The sequence below is a fragment of the Phoxinus phoxinus genome (genome assembly GCF_949152265.1).
Source record: "Phoxinus phoxinus genome assembly, chromosome: 7".
Taxonomy (NCBI): Eukaryota; Metazoa; Chordata; class Actinopteri; order Cypriniformes; family Leuciscidae; genus Phoxinus; species Phoxinus phoxinus.
In genome coordinates, this window is record NC_136882.1 from 28,632,256 (window position 1) to 28,651,602 (window position 19,347).

Consider the following 19,347-nt stretch of genomic DNA (forward strand, 5'->3'; position numbering starts at 1 on the left):
AGCTGAAAAGTTATCCCTGTAAAACCAGCCAACAGACAAGCCTGCCTAAATGTGGTGGAGACCAGCAAACCAGCTCAGACCAGCTTAGACTGGGTGAACTATTTGGTAAACTGATTCCAGCTTTAAGTTCTGAATAAGTTGTGTTCATTCAACTACTGTAAAATGCCACACATTTATTATTAATATGGGGATTTGCGACGTTTTTGGTAACTATATGCCTAAACATCTTATTGGCAGTGAATTTTTTTAAATGATTAATCGTTAATAATAATTAAATAGGCCTATCTTTTTTAACTATCAACTATAGCACAATGTATGACTTTGAAAATATACTGAGATCTGAGCATAACGTTTGACCACTAAACACCTGTGAGGACTCGTATCAGATTGTTTCCTGGTATTGTAATCTCATCCTGTAAAGAAGCATCCTTTCCTTTACTGTGTCCTGTCTAGTTTCCTGCTTGACCTTGATTTTGTATTGGTGAGGAAAATGTCTTATTTGTTTTCCTATGTTTGTTGAAGAGCAAAGAAGTAAGTGTCCATTCCCTCAAGAAAGGTTATCTGAATTTTTTTTTTTATATAATAATAAATAATAGCCTAATAATAAAATAATAAAACAGAGAGCAAGTGTCGAAGACAAGACCTCACTATTTTGGTGTCCACATCAAATTAAATGTTATGCATAAAAAACATATTACATTTTAAAAAAGTGTCTACTTTCATGTTTAAAATAACTTTCGCGAAAAATGTTTTTCGTGAACTAATGTTCCAAAGTGTAAAATTTTCATTTAGTGTAATGGTCCGCACTTTGATTTTACCACTATGTCTTTAAATAAACGTTGAAAACCATAAATTTGTTTTCTAATCATTTTCAAATAAGTGTTGGCTGTGTTATTTTAAAAGAACTGTCTTATTGGGTTTTAATTTAAGGTATGACATAACCAGAAGCCATTCTGAAATATTATTTTTTTTAAATAATTATTGTCAACAGGCTGTGACATCATCAAAAGACACCCTGAAGATCCTTAGGCACTGCTGAAAAGGGAGTTTATCACTCTTAAATATTTGATAATTTCACCTTTTCATTCTGTTAACCTAAACCACTTGTCATTCAGTGAATTCAAAGTGTATTTGCAAATTACAGTGTCATCCTTACACTGAATGACAGTATCACTGTATAGATGATTTAAGCATCTTATTTATATTACAGATAAATGAGGAATGTTAGGCACTGACAAATATGTGTAACATTTAATTCTTATTTAATGGTATTTTTGTATTGTTTTATTTGTGTTATTGATTTATTTTTAGATGCCCATTATTAGAGAGAGCTGTAAAAAGCCAAAAAGTAAATGCAGACCCAGTAGCTTGGGCAGCAGTTTTAGTAAGAAAATGAGAAAGGTATTGAGGATTTCAATTGTCTGAATAATAGCTTACTAATATTTCTGGAGAGAGTTACTTCTGAAAGTTCAAAAGAGGCCATTTAGGGGATTCTCCACCCAAAATACCATCCTGGTAAAGTAATTTATTGGCAAACAGGAAGTATTCATAAACATATCTGCAAGCTGCAACAAAGTGACAAGCTAAGTGACAATAATGGCATCTGACATAATTTACTCATGAATATTATTAAAACTAATGTAATGATGCAGTGACAATGCAGGAACAATAGCAATATTCTCTTCCTTTTTGGCAAAATGGCATTAAGAGTAACAAACCATGATAATTCAGTGTAACAGATACACTTATTCTGACCTGAACTTTTTAAAATATACAAAACAATATAAATTGTATTATATTTTAGATGATTTTTACTTCCTTACAAAAACTTCTTGCTGACAAGTGGGTAAAACCTAGTTGTTTGAAGGATAGTGGCAGTGTAAAGATATATATAAAAAATACAATTAATTAATATTTGGGGGCTGCACTGTGATCCTAAAATAAGTATTTTAATTTGTCATCAAATGATTTTTGTTTGAATAAAAATGTAAAACAATTTGGTATATAAACTATTGTTACACTGAATAACATTTGGTGTCTTCTGTAAATCATGGTAAAAAATGTACGAGTAATTTTCTTTTGCTCAGAAAATTATAAAAATAAACAGGACACATTCTAATGTATGGTGGGGGGGGGGGGGGGGACAAAATTTAAAGCTGTATTACACTTATTTTTTACTGCTTGAAACCCCATTTTCATCTTTGACAGTCATATCAAAATTATTTATAAACCATGGAAATAAATGGCACATTATAAAAAGCACAAACACATGCTTCCCTTGAGAGTCAGCCAACTGATGAACACTGACACAATTGTATAGTACAGTGCAAACAAAAGGCCATATTGAAATATCAGAGACAGTGTCCCATTACAGTACTGAAGATATATAAAAAATACAAAGGAATGTTTAGAACACTTGAATATCATCTGCACCATTTTAAAGTCCTTTTTAACATAACTTTAGTGCAGCGGCAGTCTCGAGGACTTATGAAGAAAGTAGGTCATAATTAAGCAATATAGAAAAACACACACACACACACACACACACACACACACACTACGTTCATGTCCGTGACCAGCAAAAGTTCTTAATCTCTTCATGATCCTGTATAAAATGTGTCTTGCTGACTAATTGATGCTTAGTGTCTGGGGCATTTCTCTTCAGCTTGATGGTGATGTTATTAGTATGATGTCAGCTCAGTCTGAGGACGTCACACAATTAGAGAGTCTCTGCTTAGATGAGTGGTCTGTTAAAAAACACCAAGAGCCACACATTAGACACCCATTAGCATGGCGCGTTTGCAGATGCGTTGTTAGTGTGCCAGTGTAATGCAGAACTTGCAGCCCATTAGAGTTAGTGATGCCATTTATGGCACATTCAGGCAAACAAAACAAACACATAAACCCTGCCCGAGAAATCAAACTTTTTGATTATTCAAAGCAGACTTGCATACATTCTTGTTAAGAATATGATTTACATTTCAGCATACACAAAATAACATACTGTACAATTAAAATCATTTCATATTCAGATCTCTCTGAGACACTCTTTGGAAAATAATTGACATTAAAAAAAATCAAAAAAAAATCTAGGCTACGCAAGTATGTTTCTTCAGGTTTAAACATAGGTAATTGTAATTCGCAAAAGGTAATTGTGAGATAAAATAAGAAATAGTCACATTGCAAGATATAAAGTCATGACGTTTTTTAGATATAGCCTAGTCACAATTGCAAGAAATAAAGTTTTATTTCTATATTCTTTTATTATACACTACTGTTCAAAAGTTTGGTTCGGTAAGATTTTTTAAAGTTTTTGAAAGGAGTCTCTTATTCTCACCAAGGCTACATTTATTTGATTAAAAAAAAATACAGTGACGTCTGTAATGTTGTGAAATATTATTGCAATTAAAAATAACTGTTTTCTATTTTAATATATTTTTTAAATGTAATTTATTCCTGAGATGGCAAAGCTGAATTTTCAGCAGCCATTACTCCAGTTATTTTTAATGGTAATTAAAAACTGTAAGTCTGAAATAGGAAATTCTGTTTCAAATATCAAAACAGGTAGCTACTAACTAAACATCATAATTTTACCCGTCAGTCTACTAGCTCCTTAAAATCTGAAGCTGTAAGAACAAATCTTGTATGTAAATGTAATTTTTGCCCTTTTATAGCAGGGAATGAGATTGAGAGATGTTGCAAGCTTGATTTGACCTTGCATAACTCAAAAGGCCACAGTTCTGAGAAGTGCATGATTTTCTGAAACTGATGTTGGGACTCTTTTTCAGATTATGTATATGAATGAAACATTCATGGCTGGTGAGTTGAGATGTTATTTGACAAGATACAGCTTGTTTTCAAGGATAGAACACTTTGTAATTTGTGCTCTTTAATATTTGGGACTTTACATTTCATATTCATGGAATCTCAAACATCTCGTCTTGGAGAAAGTTTATTCCACCCTTTAATGTACAGAAACCAGGGCAGACCGTTATAAGTAACTCACCAGTTTCCTGGGTTTGTCCCTGTCCTCCCTGCGCTCCTGTAGCGTATGGGACAGTCCTTGAGCCGGACGTGTGTATGAAAAAGGGCGCATGCCGGGATCAGCAGTCCTGTACCGTTCTCTCGCTATAAGCTCTTCAGTTCTAAATCTCTCCACCTCCCTCTCAGAGTACGGTGGTAAAGATTCATCCTCCTCGGGGCGGTTGCTAGGTGATCTGCTTTGGTGACAGTCACTGCTCTTCTTGGAACTGCCTTTTGAGGGAGTGTCGCTGTCATCATCAGCCCTCCCACCCCGCTCTCCGTGGCCCCTAGCCTTGCGCTCCAGTAGAGTGTTCAGGTAGGCATCGTCGTACGACCTCTGACGAGCAACATACCGCTCACTGCCGCCTGCGTCACGTCTTTTTGGTGGGGAAGGTGGCGAGCCTCGGCGGCGCCAGTTGTTATCGTCATCCTCACGAGAATATCGTGGCCCGTCTCTGTATGCCGGGGGATGGTCCCGCGACCGTGGAGACATTTCGAAGTCTCGCTGAGGTCCACGAAAATCACCTCTTCGTCGACCGTGTGGGCCATACGAAATAGCGAACTCTTCCAGCTCATCTAGTGACCCCGTGCGCCCCCTGCCGTCAAAGGCTTTGCGTGGCAGGTGCTCAGAGCGACAGTTCCACCTGCACAAACAGTCATGATATTATTAGTACACACATAAACAGTAAAGACCCGATATACTCACGGCGTTCTTTTTAGTACTTCGCTTAGGGGTAAATAAGGGAACAATTCTGAGAGCGGCATTTAGATGAATATGTAAATATGTGCTGTGCACTTTCAACAATAAAATAAATGACAGAAATGACAGTGGGGAGAAAACAGCTGTTAAGCAAGCGTCTGATCATAGTGATAAGGATAAGTTTGCACAAGCTCTGCAATTTAGCACTCCAGTCAAGTTACATCACTATACCCCTTTACATGATGTATTGCTTAGTAAGTACTGGTAAGCAGATTATTAACAGTATTGAAAAAAAAAAATCAATTAGAATTACAACTACATTTTCTACTATAAAGCGGCTCTCCAATGTGTTCATGTTTTTACTCGCGGACGTCAGACTTCGACAGACTGAACAGAAGAAATGAACCCTGAGAAGATTATCACGTCAAAGAAGGCGGAGGCTCAGTCAGCGCACACCTGACTATTACGTAATCATCATGGACCAATGGTAGCTCGAGGGTGTTTACCAGCCAACGCAAACTTTTCTGGCAAGCTGTTTCCAACTCCCAAAACAAACTCCAAACAAACTTATTTTTTCCATGATTTTGTTCAAAATGACGTCACAACAGTTCGATTTCATTTGAAGTATATCGGGCCCTTAAAAGTTAAAAAGTTTGGGGTTGGTAAGATTTTTCAAAAGTTTTCAAAGTATTTTACCCTCATCAACGCTGAATTTATTTGATTAAAAATACAGTAAAAAAATTTATATTGTAACTATTTAAAATATATTTTAAAATGTAATTTATTCCAGCGATGGTAAAGCTGAATTTTCAGCATCATTGCTCCAGTGTCACATGATCCTTTAGAAATCATTTTAATAGTCTGATTTGGAGCTCAAGAAACATTACTTATTATTATCAGTGTTGAAAACGGTTTTGCTGCTTAATATTTTTGTGGAAATCGTAATAAATCCTTTTTTCAGGATTCTTTGATGAATGGGTGAATTTATTTGAAATGGAAATATTTTGTAACACTGATAATGTCTTTACTGTCACTTTTGATCAATTTAATGTGTCCACAGACCACCTGTCCTAAATTATTAGGTCATACACACACACACTCACAAATTGTACCTGTTGTCATGCTCATCCAGCGAGTGATTGCTCTGATAATGTGAGGGACGGAGCCCATGGCCGATCGATGCTGTTCGGAGACGCGCCTCATCAATGTGGTCACTGATGGGTGGTAGAGCCTTCCTCTGGACCTGCCGATAGGTCTGTCTGAAGTCTACGTCACCATCATGCAGAGAGCTCAGTTCCGATAGGCTGCCAGCTGTTACATGATTACATGATTATGGGCATTATGTTCTGCTTTTCTTTTATGATAACATTCACATAAACAACACAAATCTATTGCCATTGTCTATAGCCTGTAGCAGAAGATCGTTATACGGCAGAAACGATGTACTTGGTTAGAATATTATGAATTTTGATCAAGAAGCATGCACAATCACAGATTTATTTTAAAGGGATGGTTCATCTAAAAAACTATGAAAACTATGTCATTATTTACTAGTTCTTATGCCGTTCCAAACGTATGACTTTCTTTCTTCTATGGAACACATAGAAGATGTTTTGATGGTTTTAATTTTATGAAAGCGTGACATCCTTTAAGATATCTTCTCTTGTTTTCCACAGAAGATAAAAATCGTACAGGTTTGGAACAACATAAAGGTAAGTAAATGATTTTTCAGATTTTCCATTTTTTTGGGTGAACTATCCCATGATTTTTAAAGGCAGTTCCATGGGTGAGTTTAGATTGGAAACGATCATTATTTTTGCACTTCGATTTAGTGCTGCTAATGTGGCATAAACTACACATAGGACCTTTAAAAGGACAGTGATGATGATATGAATATGTCATAAGGTGTGTCAGTTGACCACTGTTACATAGCTTTTCACTGACTCAACTTTAAAATGAAAATTCAGCCTTCCTTTTTCACACAAATACAGAAACATGCTGACTGCATACAGGCTTACATGGATGACAGGCCCCCTTGGTAGGGTGGAACTGCGCCAGGTCCCTCTCTACGTAGTACACAACCTTCATAGCGTCCTGACCCTGACTGGCCTGGAGTCGATAGCCACTGCGCTCTGTGGACACACACATGACCTGTGTGTTGCTACTGTGTCCATATTATCACACATACTGCGCATTATTAAAGGTTAAAACACGCACGTAACACTCACACAATACTTAGTTAAGTCTTTACAGAAGCATGCAAACCGTTTTAGAATATTGCGCACTATATTTATGCAATTACTGGATTTCAGGACAAGTTCATTAAACTGATCCATTTTAGCACAAAACCCTGTCTTCCTCGCATACCACCTGCAATCCAACTCATATAACTTTAACTTTAAAACGTAAAACTATAAATAAATAAATTATTTAAATTGAGAAATAAACTGTGTATAAAAATGTTTTCCTATCCATAAAATTAAACGTTAAAACTTGTTAATAAATTAACAAGTAAATAATACATTAATACATTAGTAAAAACCTTTAAATTCAACTTCTAAACTGTAAACCATTTGCAAACAAAGTTTAAAAATGCCATCCACACATGAGAAGAACCATAGACTTTTACTGAACCAATTCCCCTTCAGTGTGTGCCACTCAGCTGACAGGAAATGTTTTACTTGTTGATACAAATCGCACACAGTGTGAAACCATTCACCAATCCCATAGACAAAACAACTGCTTCATTCCCAATGCCAGCTAGCTTGTTCCACTGCCAGCATCTTCAAAACTAAAGATTCTACTTCCAAGTCTTTGTCTACTGTTGTTAGCTCATGTTCACTCATACTCAAATACAGCAAACACTCTCATCTCATCCAACCACAATTCCTTCCAATTTTAAATACCTTAGCCTGTTTTTTAACATGAAGACGAAAGTTACAGTACCAGCTGAAGAGGATGTTAGTCGAGTTTGATTTGAGTTAGATGATGCAGACATAAGTTGTTCAATCAAATGCAGATGCATTTTCACTAGACATGCATTGGAGAGATGTGTTTAAAGGAAAAGCAAAGACTTTACACATGCTGTTGCATTTTCACTTACGTCCAGCTATATTGTTTTGTACTGAAGAAGGCACTATAGACAACTTGGGTTCAATGATGGATGGAGGGGCTGGAGGGACCACAGGAACACCAGGAACGTAGTAAGGTTGATACATAGCAATCTGAGGAGGTTGGCCACTCTTTGCCATCTTTCCTGCTTCATATACTGAGAAGTCAAAAGTGAAAAAAAAAATGTTCAGGTTGTGAATACGAACAATGCGTGAAGTATGCATGTGTGTGTGTTTGTGTACTCACAGTGTTTTGGACAGCAACATGTATCAGGACAGCAGCAACAGCGTACATAACAACAGCAGGAGTGAGGGCAACACTGGCACCAGCAGATCCCAACCAACAACAGGAAGAGAACGCTACCGAGGACGACAACTCCCACAAACACCCACTCTATAAGGGAGACAAGAAAGACTCATCAGGAAACTTGGTTTCCGTGGCACAAGCAGATTCTGAAGGAAGTGCTGTCCTAAAATTATTTTTTGCCCACAGGATGTGAAGTCTCTGATCATGACCAACCACATGGGAGAGTGTGAATGATGCAGAACCTCTTATCTGGACTGTCTACAGGGCTAATGATGAATTTCCTCTGGGTGTGGTGTTAAAATTCCAACGGCAAACATTACAGACCTTTTTCTTAACACAGATACTTTACTGTACATTCTCAAGAATGTTCATATTTATGTCTCTATGCACTTACGACATAAATACAATAAAATAAAAGAGTAAAGTAACATTTTTGGTTGTTTATGAATTTACACCATAATACCAGAGCTGGGTATCAATACAAAATTATGAATTAGATTCTAGATTCGATATTTAAGTTATAATATTTATTTTGCGTACACATTTATTACTAAAGTGAAACTTGATGTTTCTGATCTCTGGCGTATCCATCAGACTGATTCAAACGATAACCCCTTTCAACAGAGTTCATGAGTCTTTTTGAATGGTTCATTAAAAGGACTGGCTCATAAGAGTCATTTGTTGGTGAATCGGAAAAGTAACAATCATGTGATTAAGTTACTTAAAGGTATGCAGTAATATAATGCATTACGTCATGCATGTACAGTATGTATAATGTACAGTAATGTCATGCTGAACTGATTATGTCCTGAAATTTTGAATGATCATTTGTTGTTTTCAGAGGGAACAGATCAGGCATTATGGAGTTTGTTGATTGTAGCAGAGGATAAAGCAGATTAACTGAAAAGGACCTGCGTGAGAGCACCCACTGAAAAGGAAAGGGGAAGAAAGAGGTATGGCAGGCGTACCTGGCATAATCTCCAAATCAAACTCAGGCAAGATGTCATCCAGCACACCTGTCCTACCTGGAGAAGGGAGAAGATCAGATATGAACAGCAGCAGTGGGCAGCAGGTGAAAGTTCAAAGTTTAGAGTCGTGGGCAAAGGCTTGTGTGAGTGTGTGTTATTATGGAAAAAGTTACACTGTTAGTGGCTGTGGATTAATCAAAAGTGTAAGTTGAAAGCTGATTTGATAACTTTGATCTGTGGTTTTAAACATGATTGGCCTTTTAGTCAGTTCAGACTAAATCAAGTACAATGTCTGATATTTTATTCAAGAATACAAAAGTATAAGTCTGCATGTATATGTACCAGTCAAAAGTTTGGACACAATTCAATGAATTTATATTAATTGGATACCAATTTTGGTCACTACAAAATCCCTATACTTCCAATTTTGTTACGTCATACCTTTGATGACTGTACTATTATTCTGTAATATAAAAAAAAACTACTAATAAAGACGGTATGGCTGTGTCCAAACATTTGATTGGTAGTGTATGTGCATAGGTGTGTTTGTTTGCAGGAAAAGGTTTGCCAAGGAAAAGGTGAAAGGTCAAAATCCTCTGTGGATGAGTAACTAACTTTAGGCCAGTGCTGTGTTTCTGTAGTGGTTACTAGCAGTAATGATATGTTGACATGTTTCTGGTTCCCAGGGCTTATGCTAATGTAGATGTGTACATGCGTTCAGTATTTATATTTGGCTTGAGAACAGATCAGGTTCACTAATGTGCACGAATGGAGAGAGTGGGAAAGAGATGAGGTAGAGGGGGGCTTCAGTGGGGGAGACAGTGGAAGAATATGGGAGACTAATTAATCACACAGCCTCATTAACCATCTTGAAAGGGGGCAAGGGTACGTCATCACCATGGAGACAGTGTTGGCATTGTATGGAATTAAAAGGTGTCCCAGAGCACTGTCCAATTACCTTCAACAAAGATCTTCCCTGAGAGCGAAATGAGGGGGTGGCCTTACATGTACAGTCTATTTTACACTGAGAATACTTTGTCAATGGCTGGCACACTGCCAACAATAAAGAGCATTCTCACCATCTAAACTGGCCTCAATGTTTAGCCTAAAACCTGAAATGTTATGTCTGAATGCCATTCATAATGCAACAAGTGTGCAGGAGACCGGATCTTTTCTGTTAAAGTTAGCATGAAATGAAAATTCAGTGCATATGTTTAATTACTTTTTTATTTTGCCCTTGTGATTTTTTTTTAAATCAAAATGTCCAAACTTACAAAACTCCATCTTCTCTCTGGTGACATATTCTGGAAGTCTCCAATCATTTTAGTCCCACTCCTATCTTACAATCGACTACAAGTTTGCATTTAGATCCGCCTCCATCCAATCAACAACCGACGGATAGAATCAAGTCCCCACTTTTTTTTCCAATAATCCGTTTCACTTGGATGTACGTGACAATACGGAAGGAAAGATCTGTTGCTATTTCATCACGACTTTAAATTTCGTGAACACAGACGTATTGTACAATTCTTAACAAAAAGCTACAAGTCTTTAAACTGAATGAGAGGGTGTTGTAAACAAATCTGCCCACTGTCAGAGCAGATTTATCCCTGAGTGACAGAAAGTGCTTAGCTGGCAGACAGGAAGAGGAAAAATAATATCCACCTCCATCTCCTCTACTCCTCCGTTACAGTCATTAAACCAAGCGTAACTTGAGAGTAAAGGGGACCTCATGAAGAGACGGAAAAAAACATGAAGAGAGTTATTACCAGACTTAAAGGGATAGTTCACCCAAAATTTTAAATTCTGTTATTGTTCCAAATCTGTATGACTTTTTGTTCTGTGGAACACAAAACAGGATATTTTATTTTGGTCCATAAAATGGAAGTCCATGGGGCACAAAACAACATTGATCCCCAATGAATTAGTATGGACAAAAAACACTTGAGATATTTTTCAAAATGTCATCTTTTGTGATTCAGAGAATAAAGACTTCTTTTTGTTTTTGGGTGGACTATCCCTTTTTTGAAATACACCCTACAACCAATTGTGTTCTGAAACACTTTGATGTTGACTGGGAGAAAACTAATGAAAAGCAAGTATGGTTCAAGGGAATACTTAACTCCAAGGGCCAGATTTACTAACAGCTTGCGCCAGCGCAAACCCTCTTTTGGCGTTTAAAACTACTGTCAGGATTTACTAAAGACATGCATGGAAAAATTAGCATTGAAAAATTGTCGACACAGTTATTTTTGAGAAAAAATGATGGGAGGAGACCACACAACGCAATCTACCAAGAGCAGTGCACATTAAGGTCTGGTTTAAGACATGCTTTTTTGGGGCGTTAAATAATGCGTTTGCACTAGTCAATTTACAGGTATGTGTGCCGTTATTTAACGTCCCCAAAAAGCATGTCTTAAACCAGACGCTAATTTACACGTCATCAGTATATTGCGTGCAGAACTTTCCACTCCCATCGACGCTTTTAATGGATTGTGCTATGTTTAGTAAATCTGGCCCCAAAATGTCGAACGAAACTGGTCCGGTTTAGATTAACCTTTTTTTTCCCAGTAATTTGTTGTATTACCTATAAAAAATGAGGGCATTTGCTTAGGTAAGCTAACAAATTTCTGTTGTAAAAAGTGAGTTATTATTATGAACAGCTGAGTTTTGTTATACATTTTGATTTCATAGTAAAACTGTACTGATTAATTTCACCTGTATTGATATCACAGTAAAACTCTGAATACGGTATTGTAATAAATGACTGGTAATTACAGTGCAATTCCTAATTCTGAGTAATAGTGTTGCTTTTCTTTAGCATGCATCACTAAGAATCAATAGCTAAACAGTAATTAAAATATGACTACACCGCAAGTGTGATGAAATTGGGAGTGTCTGGTTCAAAGTCAAATATTATACTCTCCATTTTATAAACCAATTAAATCTTGATTACTCAGAGGGCAGGAGAGACTTCCTCCACTTCTTAGCGCCTACATAACACTCTCGTTGATCCTCCTGTGTAAGCTCTAACCCTCTCATGTTATTTTTCTCTTCACCGCACAGGACTGTTTTGGAGGCCCTGGCATCCTCCGGCCCCTGAAACCCCCTTCGTTCCCATGGAAACGGCTTAAGAAGTGGCTTATATTGCTCATGTCGATGACGGCCAGTTATTTACTCTTTGTCTGGCATGAGGCATCTGACTTTGCTTTGTCCAGCCGAAACAGAAATAACTTATTCTGTTGGGGTCCGTCCCACAGCACCAAATGAATTGTTTCTCTCTGCAGTGATCCTGTCCAGGACGTGTAAAATATGTGAGGTTGTCCTGATCTGCCAGGGCACAAATGAACAATAGCTTCTCTTATTAAGGATCTGAGCCATGTTGAGAAGCATGCACCGTTCAGTTGTTGCCATGGTAGCGCTTGTAAGTGCACTCAGGAATTCAGTGAGGGATTGGCATTAACAATTATTTAGATACAACAACCAAGCATCCACACACAAAAGTAAACACTTTTGGAAAGCAAGGTCTTAGAGAGCATGCCACTTTTTCATTGAGAATTCTATAAATAAATCACATATATTGGGAGTCCCTAAAGCACAGCGTTACCATTAAATTTAGGGTACAATTCTCACTATTAACTAGTTGCTTATTAGCATGCACATTACTAGGATATTGGCTATTTATTAGTACTTATAAAGCATATATTAATGCCTTATTGACCCTATTTTACATCCCTTAATCCTACCCAATACATAAACTTAACAACTACCTTACCAACTATTAACAAGCAGTAATTAGGAGTTTATTGAGGCAAAAGTCTTAGTTAATAATTAGTTAATAGTGAGAATTGAACCCTAATCTAAAGTGTGACCAGCATTCACTGACACTATTACAAGCATATTTAACAGATCAGAATTTTTGAAAACCATGTTATACCCATCTAACAAAAATATGTTCCCATTAAGATCCCAAAAACGTTATTTCTGAACTTTCTTTTTTGGTAATGCAAACGTTAAGGGAACATTTCATGTTATCATTTTGCAAACATAATGGGAACGTTATTGTAATGCTAGCCTAGCGGGAACAAAAGAGATCGACCAGATCTATGTGCAGGGTTGACAGAATTTTGAGCAAAAATACAAAACATAAACTGAGACTAAGAACTAAGGAACACAACAAGCGAGGAAACACAAGGAACAGAAGAACGCAAACCATCTACATGTAACACCAAACATCGACTAACAAGGGTAACAAGCTAACAAGACACACCTGGGAACAATTATAGAATTAATCACCATGAAAAACTACAAGCAAGGCATAAGAAACAGGAAACACAACAAAAGTCCTGACAGTTACTTTTGAATGTTCACTTAATTTTTTCCTAAAAAGTAGTAACATTTAAACAAGCGTTAGGCAAACATATAAATGTTTTTGAGCTAAATCTCTGAGAACATTATGAAAGACCATAACTTTGAACAAATGTTTTAATAAAATTACTTTTATTGAGTATTATTTTTTCTTAAATGTTACATTTTGAAAACATTTCCACGTAAATACCCTGTGTTGACTGTTACTTAGTACTAAAAAGTTGTATAAAAATAAAGTATAAAAACAACATTACTGGAAGAACGTTTCTTCACAACTTTAAGAGAATAGCTAAAGTACTCATGAGACTCACCCTGCACCAGTAGCTCCACCTGGCCTTCATTTTTCCCTTCCAGATCATCAGAGATGGTCACCTTACAAAAATACACACCGCTGTCGCCCCACTGCAGCTGTCCAATGTGCAGATCTGCTTCTGAAAAGGCCAGAAAATATTATACTCATATTATTAACCCAAATTTAAAACATTTATTTAGTTTTAATATTTTTTCGTTTTTGGTTTACATCGTAACATTGCGCAGTTTGTTTGATCTGAATTACATCAGTCACTTTTAGCACTTAATGTTTTTATTCAGTGAGAACAACACATCATTCATACACATTATCTATCTGTTATATTTTGTCAGAACAATCATAGACTATGGTCTTTGTTGGAGAGGTGACTGGAGGAGGGAGAGCTTTAATGGCTAAAGTCAGACGAGAGGGTGTTTGCGTTTGATAAGGAAAGCCGCGGGGGTGTTTTGTGAGACCTTTATGAGGTCCAGCCCCCTGACCATTGTGCAACCTAAAAAAAACCAGCCCTATTTAAGGAACAGGAAAACACAGCACAATCGGCTGGGCTTCCTAGGGAGATAGTGGGTTTACACACAAAATTGCAGACTTGAGCGTATAGAGGAGGCTCAAAATGTAATAATAATGTAACAAGATGATTTTATTACATTTATGGCCCCAAGAAATATTTGGACCATTAAGCCACAAGTATCATTTTATGAAGTCATTGCATTAAAAAGAAATATTAAATAAGTGGCATCTGAAAACAAATTATGCTAGACTTTTTCTCAGAACTGATGTCATTTTTCGGAGTCATTTTGCAGTTACTTTTAACCAACTGATCCCAAGGGCATGTTTGTGGATGTATGATGTCAGTTCACACAGGTGCCCAAGAAGAGTAACCCCATGTGTAGTTTATCATATTATCTACACTACCACAAACTGTTTTTAACATTGCTAATACCTTATATAGCATATTAGAATCACTTCTGAAGGATCATGTGACAGTAAAGACATTTGAAAATATAAAAATAAATTGTTTAAATTGTAATAATATTTCATATTACTGCTTTTACTTATTTGTATTGTAAAATAAATGGAGCCTTGGTGAGCATAAGAGGATAAGACAACATAAACATTTGTACCCAACCCAAACTTACGAACACCAGTGTTTTAAACCTATGAAACTTAACTGTCAAGCATGCTTGAGCTGTCTTCTTTTAAATAAATTCCACTTCTAATGTAATGAAGAAATGTATGCATTTTTAAGTGTAACTTAGATTTGTATATGTTATTATGCCAGCGTTGCTTCATAAATCCCTCTAATCATGATGTTATTTAATTGTTATTTGACTGTTAAGGTTGCCAACTTGTTGACCTTTTTACCATTTTGTGTTTGACACTAACCTGTTGAATTGTCTAGTTAATAAATGACCATGGAAGTCCCCTTTGTGAGTCATTAAGTTTGAAATTTCACTTTCCAACTGACTAATGCTGTAATTTAAGTGTGCCACTTATTGATCTTTAAAAACTATAAAGATTTATAAGTTTATGATCATATTCATGACAATATTCTGCCTTATATTCAACAAAACCTAACCTCTAATCAAGCTAAACAACCTCCAGCAAAAAAGTGCAGTTATAAGACAACAAAGACATTACTGTTAATGATGGAGATATCTCTTCCTTTGTAGTGTTCTGCTAAGGTCATGGAAGCTCCCTGTCCTGAGGCCACGATGCGGACCGTGCGGCCCTTGTCAGAGCAGTCCAGATGAGACGTAGCTCCCAGATCAGATACCCGGACCCCCAGGGTCTCAGGAAAGGTGAAGGAATCCCGAGTGCGGTCTGTACAGTAAGACTTGTACCACCACTGTACCACTGCGGTTTGAGTGGAGTGAGTGGTGTAATGACACGGAAGAACAATGGAGGAGAACAGCATGGAAATCTTCTTCTCATCTTTCACGATCACCTGTACACCATTACAACTTTGCACTGTGCCAAAAAGAGAGAGAAATATGTTTATAGTGAGGAAAAAAACATTATTACTGAATGACAGCAACACAATTACATTTAAGGCTATACACTAAACACCCTTTGCCTAGATTTTTGCCCTGTATGGACGCTAGTAGTCAAAGCTAGTTAATGAAAGTCAGAACCAGTCAGCAGATTTCACAGAAAACCGTGTGCATGATGGGCACAGACTTTAATTTTTTAGCTTTAGAGGAGAATATCAAACATTTGTTATTTTGAGCCAGGTTTTATAACACTTTTTTTCTCCGTTTGTCGTGCATCATGTCATAATAACAAGGTGCATGTGTGAGTTTGTATTGGTTAGAATGACTTAAAAAGATCCTCAGTGTATAATGGCAGGTTTATTTCTGAAACCACTTATGTCAGCATATTTGTTTTGCTGTTTCGACAGTTAGAAGAAAAACAGTTAGAATTAAGAAAAAAACGTGTACAAACACACACTTTTTGGGACATCTAAATGCAATTCAGAACCCTGTTTTGTGGGATTTTTAATAAAGACAAAAACTATGCCAAAACTATACAAATGTTGGTTTAGTTACTGATAAATATTATATTTGTTTTGTAATAACTTGGGTAACAATACTGAAGGTTGAGCTTGTTGAAAATAAAGTCAACACTACAATTTGGGTAAAACATTGAGAAACTGAATATTAATTAATTAGTTAATCCTGTCATTTAAAGTAATTGTATTACATTGGTGTCACAATTATAATAAATGTGTATGATTTGTATATTAGTATTTGTATGTTATATATAATTAGCTGATTGTTAAAAAAACTGTTTTAGCTGTTTTAACAAAATGATGACACTTTTTAATTTTTGCATACAGTCAAACATGATCAAATGTATCAAACATGACAAAATCACCATATTAACTGGTTGACATTGGGTGTTTAAAATAAGCTACTTTTGGGTTAATTTTGTTGTAGGGTAATATTTCTAATTTATCAACAACAAAAAGTTGTTTTGGTGCCTCGAATGCATAAAAAATGAGAAACAAAACTGCATCCTTTCCTTTTTGTGGAATTTAGTGGATCAGCAAACACACCCATGAGCAAAGAGAGTAATGCAAATTCCAAGATACAGTGAGCTTTCAGCGGCAACTGTAATGACTACTGACCTGTTCATGATTAGTATTATGGTGTTTGAGTCTAATGGTACGTTTCATAGTGTCAGAGACAGGCATGTGTTGTTCATTACCCAAAGCCCTTTCCCAGACTAGGCCTAACTAACCAGTGCATCAAAAAAGAACTGATTTTGCTCATTGCCTCTTTTGGAAAATGCTTAGTCACTCTCCATTCCAAAGGGAATCAGCTAGAGATTACAAGGTGAGATGACCTGAAAACAACCCTAAAAACATCTGGATCCAGTCAGTCAGCATTTGAGTGTGTGTGTGTGTCTAAGCATGAAAGAGTGTATTTGTCCAGCCGTGTGTGGGAGATTATGGAACAGAAAGCTGGACAAAATCGGAGAAGTGCCCGAGAGGAGGATCTGCTGGTGTGAAAAACACAGACAGAGAGAGAAAGAAAGAGAAGTGCGAGTAAAGAAAGTTAAATTCCATGCTATGCAGGGGGCGCAGAGGTGGGGGCTGTGTTTTTTTTTTCTGTCACCGTCTGTAGCTCTGACTGTTTGGGGTGGAACCCAAATATTCTGAGAAAACTCTTATGAAAGATCAAGTTTAGTCCAAGTAGAGGAGAGGTCTCTCCCACAAACACAGAGACACCCTAATTCTCGTCAAAGGGTGGAGCACACCGCAAAAAAATATACAAGTGCAGTCATCACAGATGTCTGGATGAGATCTACACTCATTCATTGTTGCCTTAGAGGAAACAGAGCAGCTTCCTGAGCATTTTCCAACTGTACTTTAGAATGATCATGTTGCTGAGGGAAATGTAGGTGAGAATTCTTGATTACATTCATTAATACTCAGTTCAGGGTAGATGGGGTCCTCCTTTTGTCCTCCCTTTTGCCTGTTTGACTCATTGTTTGGCATTATGGTGAACCCCCACCCACTAAGACCACTAAGAAGTGCAGGAGGGGGATGTTGAGTTCCCACCAATAAGATACACTCATTGACTCAGTCTTCCATGAACACCCAATTAGGTTACAGAGATTTAAACCAAGCCGTTAGTAGCAGGAAACTTTACTTGATTGTATGTTAATGAGCTGCTGATGCTAACTAAACCATTATAGGGAGGTGTATATGTATTACATATTATTGCAAATAGTATTCAACAGCTCAAAACAACGTTTCTCTACAATGTTTATGCAAATTCACACATACACTGTCTACTTGAGAGGGATTTTTAAAAGTGTAGTTTTAGTTCACGAAGTTGGCCACTAACTTGCTCATAAAACAACTATCATATATTGTGTTGTCTCAGTTGCGTCCACCCTTCAAGAACTGATACAATGCAGCTGCACTCCCTGACACACATTCCAGCAGCACTTCCCACAATTCTTCTCTTCCACAACAACAACTTTGGGATGTAAAAAAGTTTCAGATGTTCATCATACTATCTGGGCTAGTACAATCTTGAGCTGTGAAGTCTTTTAAATGTATATACTTTTATTTAGCATACGTGTATGTATGTTTGTATGTATGTATGTATGTATGTATGTATGTATGTATGTATTTTTTTTATACAGCCATTCTATAATCTTCACTAATCAATATAATATAGATTATTGTTGAGCAAATGTAGGCTACATTTTTTATTTAAATCAGTCATTTATTTTATTATTTTATTAAGTTTTTAACTTTTAGTTTTGAATATAACACAGTTTTTTTACAATAAAAAAGTGCCCCACAGACTGTCCTTTAAAAAAAATAAAATAAAAAATGTTAATAAAATTTGTAAATTATAAATGTTTTGTCAGGTGTAAATGGATTATAGTAAAAAACCGTCGCGAGGACCCGTGATCAATCTAAAAATAAAGCCGGGCTCAAGGTTCTCTAAGCTCTCAACCTGTTGCTTAGTTGTCTGTCTCAGTTTTCTATTTCTATATCACGACCAAAAGGAAAACAGGCTAATAACTTACGTGAAAATAGTATGAATAGAATCCAGGAACCGTGTAACAAAACCATGATCCAGTTTAGTGCGGTTTATATTGCAGCTATCTAGTCCATCTTCTCCCGGACTGTTATTCGCTTGCTTCATCTCTGTCTGCTCTGCGCGCTGGTTAGAAGGAGCGGACTGTACCACTTTACTGAAGGGGAAAGAAACTCTGACAATTGCAACTAAAACCAATGCTTAACGGCTGTTGAGATGAAAATGTAATTTTATTTAAAAATAAAGATATATATTGCAAAATTGTCAAAGAACTATCAGAAACTACTTTAAATAACAGCCACCGACACGGTCTCCCCATCTTCTAAAGTGGATGCGTCTTTCAGAAAAATACTGCAATAGGCCTATATTGCATTCAACGTAAAAAGTATAGTGTTGTAACTACTTAAGGAGAATTCAAGTGTGATTTGTTTGGGAAATAACGCTTCTTATTTGTTAGCTGAAATAATTTAGAGCGATTTCTTGTTACAAAGACACAGTCTA

At 36.6% G+C, this 19,347-nt stretch overlaps 1 protein-coding gene across 5 annotated transcripts; it reads right to left on the reverse strand.

Annotated features, from left to right (window-relative positions):
* Positions 1-925: 925 nt before the first annotated feature.
* On the reverse strand, positions 926-18,978 carry LOC307001630 (immunoglobulin-like domain containing receptor 2). Of its 5 annotated transcripts, XM_079618370.1 has the most exons (10): positions 18,836-18,967; positions 15,425-15,754; positions 13,788-13,907; positions 9,109-9,165; positions 8,081-8,227; positions 7,827-7,991; positions 6,742-6,855; positions 5,836-6,034; positions 4,007-4,667; positions 1,507-2,747 (listed from the first exon to the last, which is right to left on the reverse strand). In XM_079618370.1, exons 1-10 carry the CDS (start codon positions 18,879-18,881, stop codon positions 2,712-2,714), a joined length of 1,875 nt encoding a protein of 624 aa, XP_079474496.1. In that variant the 5' UTR covers positions 18,882-18,967; the 3' UTR covers positions 1,507-2,711. The 5 variants fall into 5 exon arrangements, with proteins under 5 accessions (XP_079474498.1, XP_079474500.1, XP_079474496.1 ...); XM_079618372.1 differs by lacking the exon at positions 6,742-6,855 and having other exon boundaries at positions 926-2,747; XM_079618371.1 differs by lacking the exon at positions 9,109-9,165.
* Positions 18,979-19,347: the final 369 nt, after the last annotated feature.